General features: G+C 43.5%; 1 protein-coding gene across 1 annotated transcript; it reads left to right on the top strand.

Moving 5' to 3' along the window:
- sh3tc2 (SH3 domain and tetratricopeptide repeats 2) lies at positions 1-14,065 on the top strand. The gene is made up of 22 exons (XM_079228563.1): positions 1-58; positions 1,068-1,166; positions 2,255-2,383; positions 2,984-3,111; positions 3,313-3,418; positions 3,899-4,042; positions 4,925-5,126; positions 5,294-5,367; positions 6,742-6,937; positions 7,175-7,311; positions 7,470-7,520; positions 7,626-7,930; positions 8,482-8,676; positions 8,813-9,673; positions 9,772-9,992; positions 10,090-10,256; positions 11,057-11,234; positions 11,334-11,484; positions 11,624-11,746; positions 11,892-12,042; positions 12,137-12,333; positions 12,911-14,065. Exons 1-22 carry the CDS (start codon positions 34-36, stop codon positions 13,601-13,603), a joined length of 4,533 nt encoding a protein of 1,510 aa, XP_079084689.1. The 5' UTR covers positions 1-33; the 3' UTR covers positions 13,604-14,065.
- The last annotated feature ends 353 nt before the right edge of the window (positions 14,066-14,418 follow it).

The raw sequence follows: 14,418 nt of genomic DNA, 5'->3' as shown, positions 1-14,418 counted from the left end.
ATAGACAGGAGCACATAGCTCTCTATACACAACATGGGTGACACACTTAGCCAAGAAGGTAAAACGGGCATGGCGCGTTTTCTGTACTGTAGCAGCATGACTGTGCTCGTGTCGACTCCAGCAGCCCTGCTGGTGCTAACTGTGCTCTGTGTTGTGGGACGGGAAAGAATAGGCTGTTGTCCTCTTCGGCCTAATGTCATGTTGCATTGTGTTACTAAGTTATGGCCCCATTGTCTTGTTGTGAATGCTTTGCCTCAAGATAACACTGTTCTGCTGTGTTCTTGCACTGACAAAGCATGTGGAAACAGAAGAAACGCCGCATTTGAATTCAAAATGATAACTTTATTTTGGTTCCCCTTCGGTTTCTTTTTTTATGTTAAATGGTGTGTGAGTGTATGTCTGACAACAATGTGACCGCGCTGACTTAAAAGTGGAGGAGTCAGCTGTGTGAGTCTGGAGGTTTTCCTGATGTCACTGCAGATGTGTGGCTGTGTTTGTTCAACATCATTGTCCCCCCCACACTTCCCTCAAACCCAGACAACCCCTCACACTAACCAAAGGCTTGAAACTTGTCATTTCCAATATAAACAGCTGCAGACCTGCAACACAAGCACCTCCACCTCCATTATCATTATCACTCTTTTTGTTTGTTTAATCAGTAAAAAAAGACAAAGCATAAAAATGACAATCTGTTTTTTGTTTTACGGCCGCTCATTTGTCTATTTCTTGGCCAGGAGCAGGAACCTCCTGGAGTCTCCTCCGCTGGTTGCTTGGCGACTGATCCCAACCAAGAAATAGTCCCGCACATAACTCCTGGAAAATACAGAATTGTTGTTTTTACACTTTGGTTTCCATAGTATACGGTGTTCATTTGTGAGCCAAAGAGGTTCTGCTGTAGGCCTGTTGTTTTTTTTGTTTAGACAGAGCTAAACTAGCTGTTTTACACAATTCCCATTTTTTTCTTTAGGCCAGCTACATATTTACCATACAGACCTGACAATGGAATCAATCTTCTTCCTTTTTTTTCACGTTCAGGTCCATAAAATGATTCGTTTCCCTTTTTACAGACATCTCTCCTGCTGAGCTGGATGCTCTTTGGAGGGAACCGCCGTATGCTCTTGGGGGAGCAAATGAACACTTCTCAGGAAATGACATCATGACTCAAGGTAGACTAGTGGGTACTGGACATCTTAATCAATCTATCTTGCATTAGTTCGGAGATCAAGCAAGAACGTGAGGCTCATTTGATCCGTGCCGCTGCCTGTGCGGACACAAACACAGAGGAAGTGTTTGGGACATCCTCCCTGCACAATGGAACAAACCAGGGAAACCCCGCATCACCACTATACTTCAACAGCAGCTATTATATTCAGATCCTGTTAATGTGTTGAGATAAAGATAACTTACTACTACACTAAGTCTGGGATTCTTATCTTAAAGTTCGGTAAAGTTAAACACTTAGAGTAATGGATAAGTGGCTGAAACATCTACTTTCTGCCACTATAAGTACTTTAGTATGAATGCTATCTTGACAAAATTGACCTAAATTGACAGTTTAGCCAATGTAATATTAAGACACTTCTCTTTTACCATATATGTTACGGCCTCTCGGGTCATCAGGATGCTGATTGTTTAAACTCAACATGGAGAGTCAGAATTTAGTTCAGTAGCTGGAACAAACACCAAGTGAATATTAGACTTGCATCCAAATTGAAGACTGATATATTCTGCACTGCCTTTGACCGAAGCTCCAATCCTCACCATGAAACATCTTGCCCTCCTATCCTGTATCTGTGTCTCTCTTCATAACTTTTAAAAGGCTGCTATTAGCATACTGTTTTTCATTCAGTTCTTTTCATTTAATGCACAATGTAAAACACTTTTAGTTGCAGTTGTGGAAGAAAGTGGTGCACAAATAAACTTGCCTCTCCCAGGTTATGAACCAGTGCTCTAATTCATGGCTTCAACTATACTGTACCACATGACAACATGCTGATGTGTTTAGTTAAATAACAAAATAGGGATCGCCATCTTGTGTCATCTGGTGACATTTCCTGTGAAATCGCCGTTACAGTGTGGGGCATACATTGTAATTGCAGTTTACTTTGAGCAGCCCATTTGATAAAAATAAAGTTTCTACTTACTATACGCCCGCCTTTATCACACCCTAAAAACAATATGCTGTTGAGGCTACACTGGCAGAACTGACACTGGACCCAGCAGCTTTTCTCCTGACCTTGTTTTTCTCTTTCAGGTGCAGGTGAGGAGGACGACGGTCCAGTGGTGGAGTCAGGTGAAGGAGGGGTGGAGCCTGACAACTACTGGAAGAACAAAGAGGCCTTAAGAGGAAGTACTATGTCACTGGGAGATAAATTCCCATCAGGTACATGTAATGACTCCTTGTATGTTTCTACTTCAGTTCTAGCTTTTACATTAGCCAGTTTGAGCCGGTTACATGTTATACGCGGAAGCTTTTCCCATGCGTTGTATGTATACATACTGATGAGGCATATTTCCCTACTAATGTTCTACTTACTCAGCAGTTCAGCTGCATCCATCACATTCCCCCAGGTTCTTCCTCTCAAATGGATTTAAATGGCCACACAGAGTCCAGTAAGAGGCCTAATAGCTTTGTTATTCCCCCGGTGAATAACTCTCAGAGCATTACGCTGGAATATGAGCTCTTATGGAAAATCTTTAATGAACTCTTGAAAGTTTTGTCTCTCCCAAGATATTTTCCATTTTACTCAGTGACTTCAGGCGGAACAATGTGTGATAAATTAGAAACATCATGATAAAGACATTATTTGTTTATTCTGTTAATTCTGGCAGATGATAAATCCTCTCTCTCGTTCCCTGATGATACAAAATGTGTTCTAAGCCTATTTACAATGGATTTGTCTGTATTCCATACTATTCTACGATAAGAAACCTTCTCATCTAAAAGTGATTAACCACAACACTCCTCTTGTCTTTTGCCTAGAAATTGAGTTGTCGTTCACCGGGCGGAGGCGCTCCAGCGAGGAGCCGGACCGGACCCTACAGGAGGCGCTGCGCACCCGACTCCGAGTGGTGGAGAGCAACAGCCAGGACGTCATCCAGCTCTTTAAAGTGAGTGACAGTTAGAGCTGACAAGGCAGACATCACCGAGGCATTAATGTACTACTCTGGACCTTCTCATAACGAAGACAAAGGTGCATTATGATATGATCAGAGTCCATATGATGCAATATGATACATCTTGTCGTATATGTGTTGTGCACTTAATAGAAATGGATTCTGTTATGGAAACACAAGACTTTGTTTCTGCAGGACTTGTCCGCACGTCTGGTGTCTGTCCACGCTGAGAAGGATAGCTTCGTACTCACGTTCAAGACTGTGGAGGAAGTCTGGAAGTTTTCTACTTACATAGCATTAGGTAAGCAGATATGACCCTTTAATATCCCAAAGGCCCTGTTTTCTCAATCAGGTCCGACATTAACACATCATTTTGTTTGTTTGGTCGGAAAAGGTGATGCACGTTTGGCACCAATAAGGATTTAGGAAACGTTTATGTCAGAATCCTATGGCAGTCGTGGCATTGTTTCGTTATGTTGCTAGGCCACAATCACTCACATGCGAACAAATCACACCCACACGGTCCATAAAGAAGCCGACTGATTGAGGCTTTGAGTAATAAACAAGAAGATAAAAAAAACTGATGTTAGAGAAGAATTGAAACACTGTTTTCAGGTGCTTCACAAACACACAAATGCAACTTTGCTTTACCTCCCCCCTCTGTATGCACGTATTGTGCTACTTAGTATCATCAAAAGGTCTTGTTGGTGAGCCTGCAGTGATAGCAGCTTAGATAACATCAGTAGCATTTGTAGATGAGTTGCATGTGCTCTGTCTCCAGGTTACGTGGCTCGCTGCTTGGAGAACTTCCTGTGTGATCAGTCCTTCTGGCTGGACACAGAGCTGCTCAGTGACCTGCAGATCAACGTCACTGTGGACGAGGAACGACTGGCCACCCTCTACCTGGGACTGTTACTCCAGGAGGGTGAGTAATGTCGTGCTGTGGCACTTTATGGAAGCTCAGTCAGCGTTTTGTGAACAGTTGTATTATTAAAGCAAACAACAAGAGTTTGAGGAATAAAATCATTTTGCTAAAACTTACACTTTGGTAGTTTAACTTGTGCTCTAAACTGAACCATATATTTTGCCTATCTTGGCTATTAAATTATCTCTGTGAAAACCCTCAGAGTATTTGAAGTATTTTTTGTCAAAAGCCTCTTGAATCTTGTCACTTTACTTATGTATTAACCAACTTTGGCTGCCATTTGATCCAATTATTTTAAATCCATTTTCACTGACCCCAATTAACACAATGAAAGCCTCAGGAATATACTGCCACACATGACTTTGGACAAATTATAGCAATGGACTCTTTGTTATCTTCTGTGCCTCACTGTGTAGAGCCAATCTTAAGTAAGAATTATGATGATTTCTATTAATGGCCACAATTGCTCTTTTAGTTTAATACACATGAATTAAGATGAAGCGGGACATAAAATGTAGCAGTTTGCTAAATATCTTTGACGCATTATAAACTAAGTCATTGTTGTGCTCCAGCATAACCATTATACTACTCCCTAAGAATGTATATTGATTTCCTCCTGCCTGGTCTCCTGAATATTTCCCCAAGGCAAAAAGCTTTACGGAAATGTACAATAAAACTGCAGAGCTGGCAAATAGTGTTGAGAATTACATTAACTTAATAGGGGGAGGATATAAAACATCCATCATTTGCTAGTGACTGAACGAGGGCACACTGTGAGCTGTAGCACTTTTGCTGATTTTTCAACTCAAGTGTGGTAACTTTTATCGACACTAAAACACCGACTGACCGGTCATGTGTCTGGATTCTCGTTCTCTTCCGCAGGCTCCTTCTTCGCTAAGGCGCTGTTCACAAGAAGTGATCAGGATGAGGACGACGAAGAGCAGCTGTCGTTCAAAAAGAATGATTTGCTGATGGTGAAGGACACAGGGCAGGACAGCATGTGGGAGGGCACCATGCTCTCCACAGGAAGCCACGGCCTGGTGCCAGTCAACGCCATGCAACCGCTGCCATACCCCTTCTATCAGTGAGTCATTCTGTGTTCCTCAAATGACTTCTCGTTACGAATGCCTACATTTACAATGTCAGGAACAGTGTGATTAACTTGTTCTCTTGTCGAGGCTTTTGGCTGAATGAGTAAAACAGCAATGCAGACGTTGGACACGAGTTAAACTGTACTTCCTGTTTGGTCAGGTGGTTTCTGAGGAACTACCCGGGCAATGCTGGATGCTCACCAGCAGAAAAGGAAGCATTTGAACATGCTATCGGTAAACATATTCTGCATAAAACACATGTTCACACATAAAACATACTGCACAGTGTGTTACACTAACATACATACTGGACTCAGGTGCAGATACTTCAATGAAAAAGCTTTAAAACCCCTCCTGTACTCAGACAAAGTTAGAGACCAGCTGATGAAGATACTGGAGCCTTTGGAGTCGGATATTTCCCTCAGGACGTTCAGAAAACCAAATTAGAGCTAAATGAGGAGCCAATATTGGACTTAAATTTGTCAGGTGGACACAAACATGACACCAAATGAATGCTAATGTTGCTTAATTTCTGCTGTGTAAAAAGGCAACTGTTTGGGAACACACAGCATTTATAGAGCGACACAATGTAAATGTTGTCTTTACAACGTTTTGCCCCCAAGTGGCCAGTGGTATTTGTGCGAGGAATTTCACTACTTATTTAAACTCAGGCCAACTTATGAAAGCCTGTTGTGTGTCTGCACGCGGTCTGATGATACATATGTATAAGTGAATGCTACAATCAGCAGTTGTTTCATTCCTGGATTTCTGTTGTAAGAAATCAAATAGAGTTCAGGAAATACATTGTGGCCAGTATAAATGTGTAGTGTAATTTACAAAAAAACAACAATAAACAATAAGAAAAAAAGCTCCCATTTTTCAGGAGTTGAAAAAAAAGATTTAAGACTTTTTCTCTGCTCACAAAAAGACTTATTTTAGTTAAAAATCAGTGTTAGTGAATGCTTCCAGTCCATTCACCTGACAGGTGTGGAACATCAAGTCGTTGATTAATCACAGTGATTATCACACAGGTGTGCAATGGGCCTGTCACATTAAAAGACCACTCCCACAATGTGCAAGTTTTATTGCTCAACACATTGTCACAGATGTTGCAGTGTGTCATTCGGCATGGCAGCGCACACCTGTTGGATCAGCATCTTGATGTCCCACACCTGTCAGGTGGATCGATTAAAAGTTTGAGAGAAATACAACTTTTCTGTGCATAGAAGAAGTATTTAGGGGAAAATGGGAGCAATAATAAAAGAGTTGCAATAGCTATTTGTTCGGTGAATGTACGTTTAAGTTTTGTATTGTGTTTGTGAAGTCAGCAATTTTACTGTTTAGGAAGACAGAGGATAATATCAAACCCACTTCCTATTTACCGGAATACAAAGCAGTGCACAGCCACTTTGGATCAATAGTAATTTGTTTATGCATATAGTAGTAGCGCCGACCTGTATGCACTTGTGAAAAGCATCCTAACTTAATTGTTTTATATCCTCACAACTCTTTGCAGAATATAAAAAAATACATATACAGACACTGTTCTTCAAAACCTCTCAAGCCTGCTGCTCGTCCTCACCCTGTTCTCCTCATCCAATCCCTCAGTGACCGGTTCCTGTGTAGCGGTGGTCGACTACAGTCCAGTGGGCCCAGATGAACTTCCGCTGAGTCAAGGTGACATTGTGGAGATCCGGGGTCTACTAGTCCGAGGCCTGGATGTGTTCATAGCAACGCACTCTTCCACAGGCCACACTGGTTTCATCCACAAGGCCCATATCAAGCCTCTGGACACCATACCCCTGTAAGATGACCCATTCACTTTAATTGTATAATGCTTGGCGCGGCTTACATTTACTGGTCAGATGATGTTGTGCGTCATTCAAAGCACCTTATCTTAAATCAGCATGAGTTTCCTCTTGTTTATAGTCTTGTGCTAATCTTTTATGAAATCCTGTTTAGTGTATCTGTAGTCTGGAGGGGGTGAGGAGGCTGCGCAGACAGCAGAAGTAATAATGCTGCCTTTGTTCCCCTCACACAGAGACAGACGGTTAGTCTTTCTGACTGAGGAGGAGAGGGCCAGCCTCGCTCAGGTCAACCTCTGCAGCGCTGAGCCAAGTGACAGCGGCCTGCTGGAGAGACTCTTCTCGTCCGACATCAGCTCTGTGTACAGGCTAGGTAAAGGAACCACTCTACCTTTTAGTCAGGTGCCATAACTGACATATTGATCATGTTTGGTTTGAGCCGCAGCTCCTGTTTGTTTCCTTAAGATGTTTCCATCTCTATCTCCATCTGGAAAGTTGACGCTTGTATTGATTTACCTTGTGTGTTTTCAGACAGACTGGATGAGACGGACTTCCTGTACATCAGAAACCGGCCAAAGCATGGTAGTGCTTTACAGTTTATAGTGGACATCCGCTGTTCATAAGCCTAATTAACTAAAACAACTCATGTATTATATAAATTAAATCAGTATCTGTCCTGTTTCTCAGATCATAAGGTTCCTGCAAGCACCCGTCAGAGCGTCATGTCGGAGAAAAGTGGAGGGACTCCCCCCTACAACTCCTCTCCTCGCACTTCTCTCTCTTACTCCTCCCCTCGCCTGTCCCTCTATCAGTCCCACAATCCTCTGCCACGCGAGGGAGAGCGCCTGTCCTTTGCTCTGGAAGACACGTTCAGAGAAATGGATGAGTTCCAGGAAGATCCACCTCTCTTCTTGGAGGAGAACAGCTTGGAGGGGGAGGACTCTGAGTTCAGTGACCCCACACTGACCCTGCTCAACCATGAACACTTCCAGGTCTGCAGGTCTTATTCACTGATGAATGTATGGCAGGGCCAAGCACAGAAGCAAAGTAACAGACAGCAGGCGTTCTTGTTTCTGTCTTGTTTTCTATTTTATGCCTGTGGCAGCTAATAGAAGCAATGTCAAGGTTCAGGTCTATAAAACAGTCTAAACCTGATGGTAAAATAGCAAAAAAAGGAAGTAAATAGTCTCTCTGTGTTGCTTTATTGCATGATGAGACATGGAACTAGTCAGAAGTAAATACATAAACAATGTACCTGTGTACACAAATACAGCAGCTTCCTACTGGCTTGTTACTTCTCTCGTCATGTATAAAACAAAAAACTAGTTTAACAAATCATGTGGTGTATAAAACAAAAAACTAGTTTAACAAATCATGTGGTCATGTCAGTTGTCAGCTCATCAACACAATTCTGATGACTAATAGCATTTGGCTGTCATATGTAAATTAATGTTTTCATTAGTGTGCCGTTACCTCTTTTTACCCAACACATGCAGCCAGTCAAGAGGCCGCTCTTCTTAATTCTTTTGTTTCTTTGTTCTAGGAGGACTTCCTGCCGCTGTATGACCTGCAGTATTCCTTCCTGTGGGTGACCTTCAGTGGTAAGACTGAGGATGAGCTATTGGGGCACCTAGAGAGTGTCCGGGAGAGAGCCAAGAGGATGGGCTTGGACTGGGCCCATCGACGGGCATGCTTCCTCCTGGGAAGACTCTGTGCCCGGAAGCTAAAGCTCTCCCAGGTTTGTGCTTCTTTTCTAGCATTGATATATGTGTGTAGTGGATATATCATTATACTTCATTCCTCCTTAAAGAAACCCACAAAATACAGAACATTATCATCTGTATATTCATATATATATATATATATATCCTCAGGCCCGTGTGTACTATGAGGAGGCTCTCAGTGTTCGCGTGGACAGTTTCTCTGACACGCCGCTCCTCGTCGCTCTCTACACAAACCTCACCGCTGTCTACCTGAAGCAGCGTATGACGGACAAGCTGCCCCAGACCCTGGAGAAGGCCAGTGCCCTGCTCCTCTGTCTCCCCTGCCACACCTTCACCTCCACGGACGAGGTTGAACTGCTGCAGCTGCTCCTGAGGAGATCGGTGGTGATGGGGGACAAACACCTGGAGGCTCGCGTCTGCTACCTCCTCTCCAGCCTCTTCCTGCTTCGCAGGAAAACCGATGACGCCCTCCCCTTTGTTGAGCGACTACAGTTCCTCTCGGCGACGCTCTCTGCCGCCGAGGGGCGTCCCTTAGTTCCTTTGGACCTCAACTGGCTCTTGAGCCGGCTCTATAATCGTAAATACATGCCTTACTTAGCGCTGGCCTCTCTGAGCCTGGATTCGAGGCAGGACCACTCACTTCACGACGCTTTCCAGAGGATTGAGTTGTTTATCAGGAACTCTGTTCGCCTGAACCCGTGCTGGAAGGAAGGCACCTCCCTGCTTCCTGCCCAGATTGTGATTTACCTTCAGCAGGCCCTGCTTATAGCAGAGCAAGGGGAGGACTTGAAGACCCAGAGGGACCTGTGTCAGGGCTTGGCCTCAGTCTACCTGCAGTACGACGCCCTCGATAAGGCGGTGCTTTGTGCTCAACAAGCTGTGGAGACAGGAGGCCACATCAACGAGGAGGAGGGCTTTGAGGCCTCTGTGCTGCTTGGGTGGCTGCTGGTGTTGACGGGTGAGGCTGAGAGGGCCCAGAGTGTCCTGCAGCCACTGCTCACATCACTCCAGGTAGGGCAAACAAGTCGATTAACCTGGATGAATGTTGTAGAAACACTTGGTTTAAAATGTCAGTTTCCCTATATGAATATCATGGGTAATCTCTCCAGGGCACAGACAGTCCCACGCAGCGAGGGGTGATCCACAACCTCTTGGCTCTGTGTCTGAGGCAGAAGGGTTGCATCCCAGAGGCAGGCCGGCATCTCCACTCTGCCTTGGTGATCTCAAGGGAAAGTGGAAACCAGAGGAACCAGGCCCTGGCACTGGCCAACCTGGGCTGCCTGGCATTGGATGTGGGGGCGCCTTTGTTGGCAGAACGCTTCTTGGTCAGGTCAGACTTCAGTGTTTTTGTTTCTCCCCAGGGAACTCAACAAATGTAGAAAAGGTTTATAAAGAGGTATTTATTGTGCTGGTGGTTGCCTTCCCAGATCCCTGCGTCTTTTTATGGAGCTCTGGGAAAGCCCCATCGACGAGGAGCACGTTCAGACCTACCTTTGGCTGGGGCGGAGCTACAAAGACAGGAGGAAGAGTCTGGACAGCAGGGCCTGTTATGAAATGGGGCTACTTATTGCACTACATGCCAGAAACTTACACAGTGAGTAGAAGTCAACATATTAAAGGAATAGTTTGACATTTTGACCCTGTTCACTTTCTTGCCAAAAGTTGGGATTTAATTGTGAAAGGTTTCCTTCGTTTAGGTTTAAAGATGTATTAAAAGTTTGCTGCCTTTGTTCAGTCTGAGGAGCCTCCGTGTTGTTGTACACTATACATTTTGAAGATGTACGTTCCACACAACTTGATCGTTTGATGCCTTTATAAGAGGTGCATTTTGTTTTATTCCACCGGGTAATATTCACGTTCTGTGTGAATGCACACAAGACAAAAACAACTGTTGTTGTGAATTATTCCCTGAAAGCAAATAAGTTATTTCCCAAAATACTGAACTATTCCTTTTAATTACTATAAAATATATATTTGCGTAGATGTTCACTCCTTTTAGGCCGATTACATAAGAGGATGACCTTGAGGATGACTTTTGAATCACTGAGGTTGATATTTATTTTTGTGACTTTAACAAAACAATAAGGAACATATTTGCTTATACATTTGTCTTGCTAAAAGAGAGACATTTTACTGTTAAAAACTAAACTTTGTATTAACCCTGGTGGACACATTATGTAAGGGCAAAACTGTTTCAAAACAATCCCAAATACATAATGTATGTCCTGTGATTTCTTCCATCTAAATTTATCTGTGATAAGCTAAAGTTGGCTCATCGTATCAGCTGTGTCAATTGTGTAGTAAAGGTCAAACTTGAGTTCTTATTCAGTGTCACATACGTATCGGTGTATTTAGTGTCAGCAGCGGCAGCTAACCTACTCGCTGTATTTAAAGGTCGGATGGTGGTGGCCAAGGTGCTGAGTCGTGTGTATGCTGACATGCTGCTGTACAGCCAGAGTATCGTCTACTATGAGCACTGTGTGTCGGTGTGCAGAGAGCTGAAGGACAAGAGACTGGAGGGAGAGTATCTGGAAATCCTCAGCAGCCTCTACCTCTCACTCAACACTGAAAGGTTGACTTTCTGCCTCTTCTTCCCCATCGCTCGTATTCTCAATTTTTTCCCACAATTTTCCGTCTTCCGTCTCTTTACCGTCTCAATTCCTGTTTGCAGATCATCTCGTAAATCTCTGGACTACACCAAGCAGAGCCTGAGGATTTCTATTGATTTGGGCAAGAGAGAGGAAGAGTCAGAGACCTGGCTGCAGGTGGGACGCATCTATTACCTCATCCACGAGGACGAACTAGCTGACATGTACCTGCAGGTGAGCTGAACATTTTTCCCCGTCACTGATTTTTCTTTTGCTCTTGTAAGTGTGTAAACGCAACACGTCCCTAAAAATCGTTTCGTTTGATATTGTAACGTTCAATCAATTTTGATCGACAATGTGATTTGATAAACAGGCGGCAGTAAAGACAGCCCTGAGAATGAATGATCATCACTTCGCCATGAGCATCTACGAGGAGGCAGGAGACGTCTACTTTAAAGGCTCCAGGAACCGAATGGCTTCAGTGCCTTTCTACAGGGTAAGAGGGTGCAACACAAATCTGCAATGTCATGGTGCAGTATTTCCCCATGATACAATTTATTTTGATTGCATTATATGTTTTTCTTTTAAATCGGTGGAACCGCTGATCTCATTTGACGCAAATCCTCTGTGTTTGGTTGCAGGATGGCGGTCTGCCATTTGCACGGAGCATCAAGGACATCCATTCAGAGTTCCGTTTGTTGAGTAAACTGACAGAGCTGTTAATGAACCAGGGAGAGCAGGAAGAGGCTCTGCAGTACGCAACACTGGCTGTTGAGATCGCTGGAAAAACAGGTAGACAAGAGGTCAAGCGTGGCTAAGAATCTGTGCCTCGTGTCGACGATGTAAAACGACTTTGTTAACACAGACCATCGTTGCTTTTCCTCAGGTGTGCATGTGAATGAGAGGACAGCCTACCACCGGCTGGCTACAGTCTACTACAACCAGCAGCAGTACGAGTTGGCAGAGAACTACTACCTCAAGTCACTCTCCCTCTGTCCGCCCGGCCTGCAGGAGCCCATGGAGGCTCGCTACTACACCAAGGTGTACTGCAGACTGGGCAATCTCACTCTACACAAACTGAAGGTACAGGAGCCCACTATATTGCTGTGTTTGCATTTGCATGAGCAAACATAATAAAACCAGTTTCTGAAATAAACATTATTCGGAATAATTTAGAGCAACGTTAGTGATGTTTGTGACGTGTTTTCCGTACTTAGTTGTTAAGTTTGATTTATTTGATATATTTTAACATATTTGTGAAGAACTTTACATATTTTCAGCCCAATGGTGATGTTTTGAAGTGGCTTTATTTTCTTCGTGTAAAATGACATGCGAAAAACAATGAATGAATACATTTTTAAAACAAGACTTTGTTGACTTATTTGTCAAAAACTAAGGTCATTCCTCAAATATAAGCAATTGTTTTATCACAATAATAACATACTGACAACATTTAACCGAAAGTTCCTCTGGCTACAAGTGAAAGTATAGCCAGCCAGGGTCTTAATAGAAGAGGCTTTGGATGTTTGCAGAGTAACAGCAGCCTTTATCTGGTATCCTTTTAACAGTATATGACGCCAATCAAAATCCAGCCGACAAATACGATTAAAATAATTATATATTTAATTAAAATGAGACCTCTCCTCTGTCCACTCCCCAGGATTCTTTTGACGCAGTGGGCTACTTCCATTTGGCTCTGGCAGCGGCCCTGGAGGACCAAACTAACCCCGAGGCTCTGTATGTGGTGTACATGAAGCTGGCAGAGATCCACGGCAACCACATGCCCGATGCTCAGCTGTGCCGAGAATACAGAGACAGAGCCCGGAGTCTGAAGAGAGTTCTGGCTGGAGAGGAAGGTGCTGCTTTTGGAGAGGAGAACATGAAGGATACAGACACAGAGCTGCCAGACCCTGGTGCTGATATGGAGCGTACGGAAAGTTTGCTGAAGACTTTCACTTCACCTGAAAAGGAAAAATGTGAAGATAACTTGCTTCCAAGAACTGGTATAATTCACGGAGACACAGAGGATATATGTACAGACACTATTATTGGAGATAGTCACATTAATCTTGATGCAGATAGCCCTCTTGTGGACGCCTTTGAGACCGAGACAGAAATCATCGGCAGTCAGTCGTACAGTGATAGTATTTTGACCGAGTCCTTTGATACAGCCAAGGAGCAGATCTCAGACTCCAGCAGCTCCACTGACACTTTACAAACTCAGCAGAATCAAACAGATTTGAAAGACTTTGACACTGACTGTCACAGGCCCAGTCAGTTACCTGATAATCACAAAAGTGACAACACAAAACGCACAGATTCTGATAATCATGATGAACAACACCCCCCCTGACGAAACGGAAGTGCATGCAGATCTGATTCAAAAAGATGTCAGTCTTGAGGGCAATCGGTGTGATACTGACCGACCAGAAACCATCAGCAAAGACACTGATGAAGCTTTAAGTGTGGACAACTACACAGAGAAACGAGATAAATGTGAAACCGGTGACACACAGTGAACAGGCGGATTTTTGACACACATTATGTTCTTCACTAACATTTCCTGCGTCTGGTCACATGTTTCTTGACCAGCACATTGACTCCAACGTTCCAGCCACATGGCAATTATTGTAGGAAAGATGACGTCAATAAAACTGTTAGGTTTTCAGAGGATTAGTGACTCTAAAGCATGTGCCTTTTTGTACAATACATTCTGTGGTTATTGCAGTTCACTGCGCCTGTTGTATATGTTTTCTAAATGTACATTTTTGTATCTGTGGAAGATATGACTCAAACATAAAGAATGTTATTTTGATGGCTGAGTGTTTGTTTGTGCTTTTGTCTATTCAAATATGGGAGAAATACATGGCACAACAACACGGAAAAAAAGCAGAGCATAAACAATCAGAAAAAAAAAACAACGTGAGGGAAAGCACAATGGGATTTGAGGGAACTTAGTCCAGAGACACTCCATTTTATTATATCAATGCTTTGCACCTCAGAGCCAGAAAAGGAAGCAGTACATTTGTTTGGACATTAACGCGGTGGCTTGAAAGCACCACAAGAGAGAGCTATTTGGTTGATTTGGGGCTTTGCTGTAAAAAGCCACCTCACTCGTCCTTCCTCAGTTTAGCCAGAGGTGGGCAGTGAAAGACAATTCCTGCAGTC

Source organism: Taurulus bubalis (genome assembly GCF_910589615.1).
Source record: "Taurulus bubalis genome assembly, chromosome: 13".
Lineage (NCBI taxonomy): Eukaryota > Metazoa > Chordata > Actinopteri > Perciformes > Cottidae > Taurulus > Taurulus bubalis.
The sequence above is the reverse complement of the archived record's forward strand: the minus strand, read 5'-3'. Positions and strand labels throughout refer to the sequence as shown.

Bases quoted from the DNA above. Each gene is read 5' to 3' on its own strand.
- sh3tc2 (XM_079228563.1), top strand. From the start codon at position 34: ATGGGTGACACACTTAGCCAAGAAG. The intron at 7,521-7,625 runs GTAGTGCTTTAC...CCTGTTTCTCAG, and splicing joins CAGAAACCGGCCAAAGCATG to ATCATAAGGTTCCTGCAAGC. The intron at 11,747-11,891 runs GTAAGAGGGTGC...GTTTGGTTGCAG, and splicing joins CTTCAGTGCCTTTCTACAGG to GATGGCGGTCTGCCATTTGC.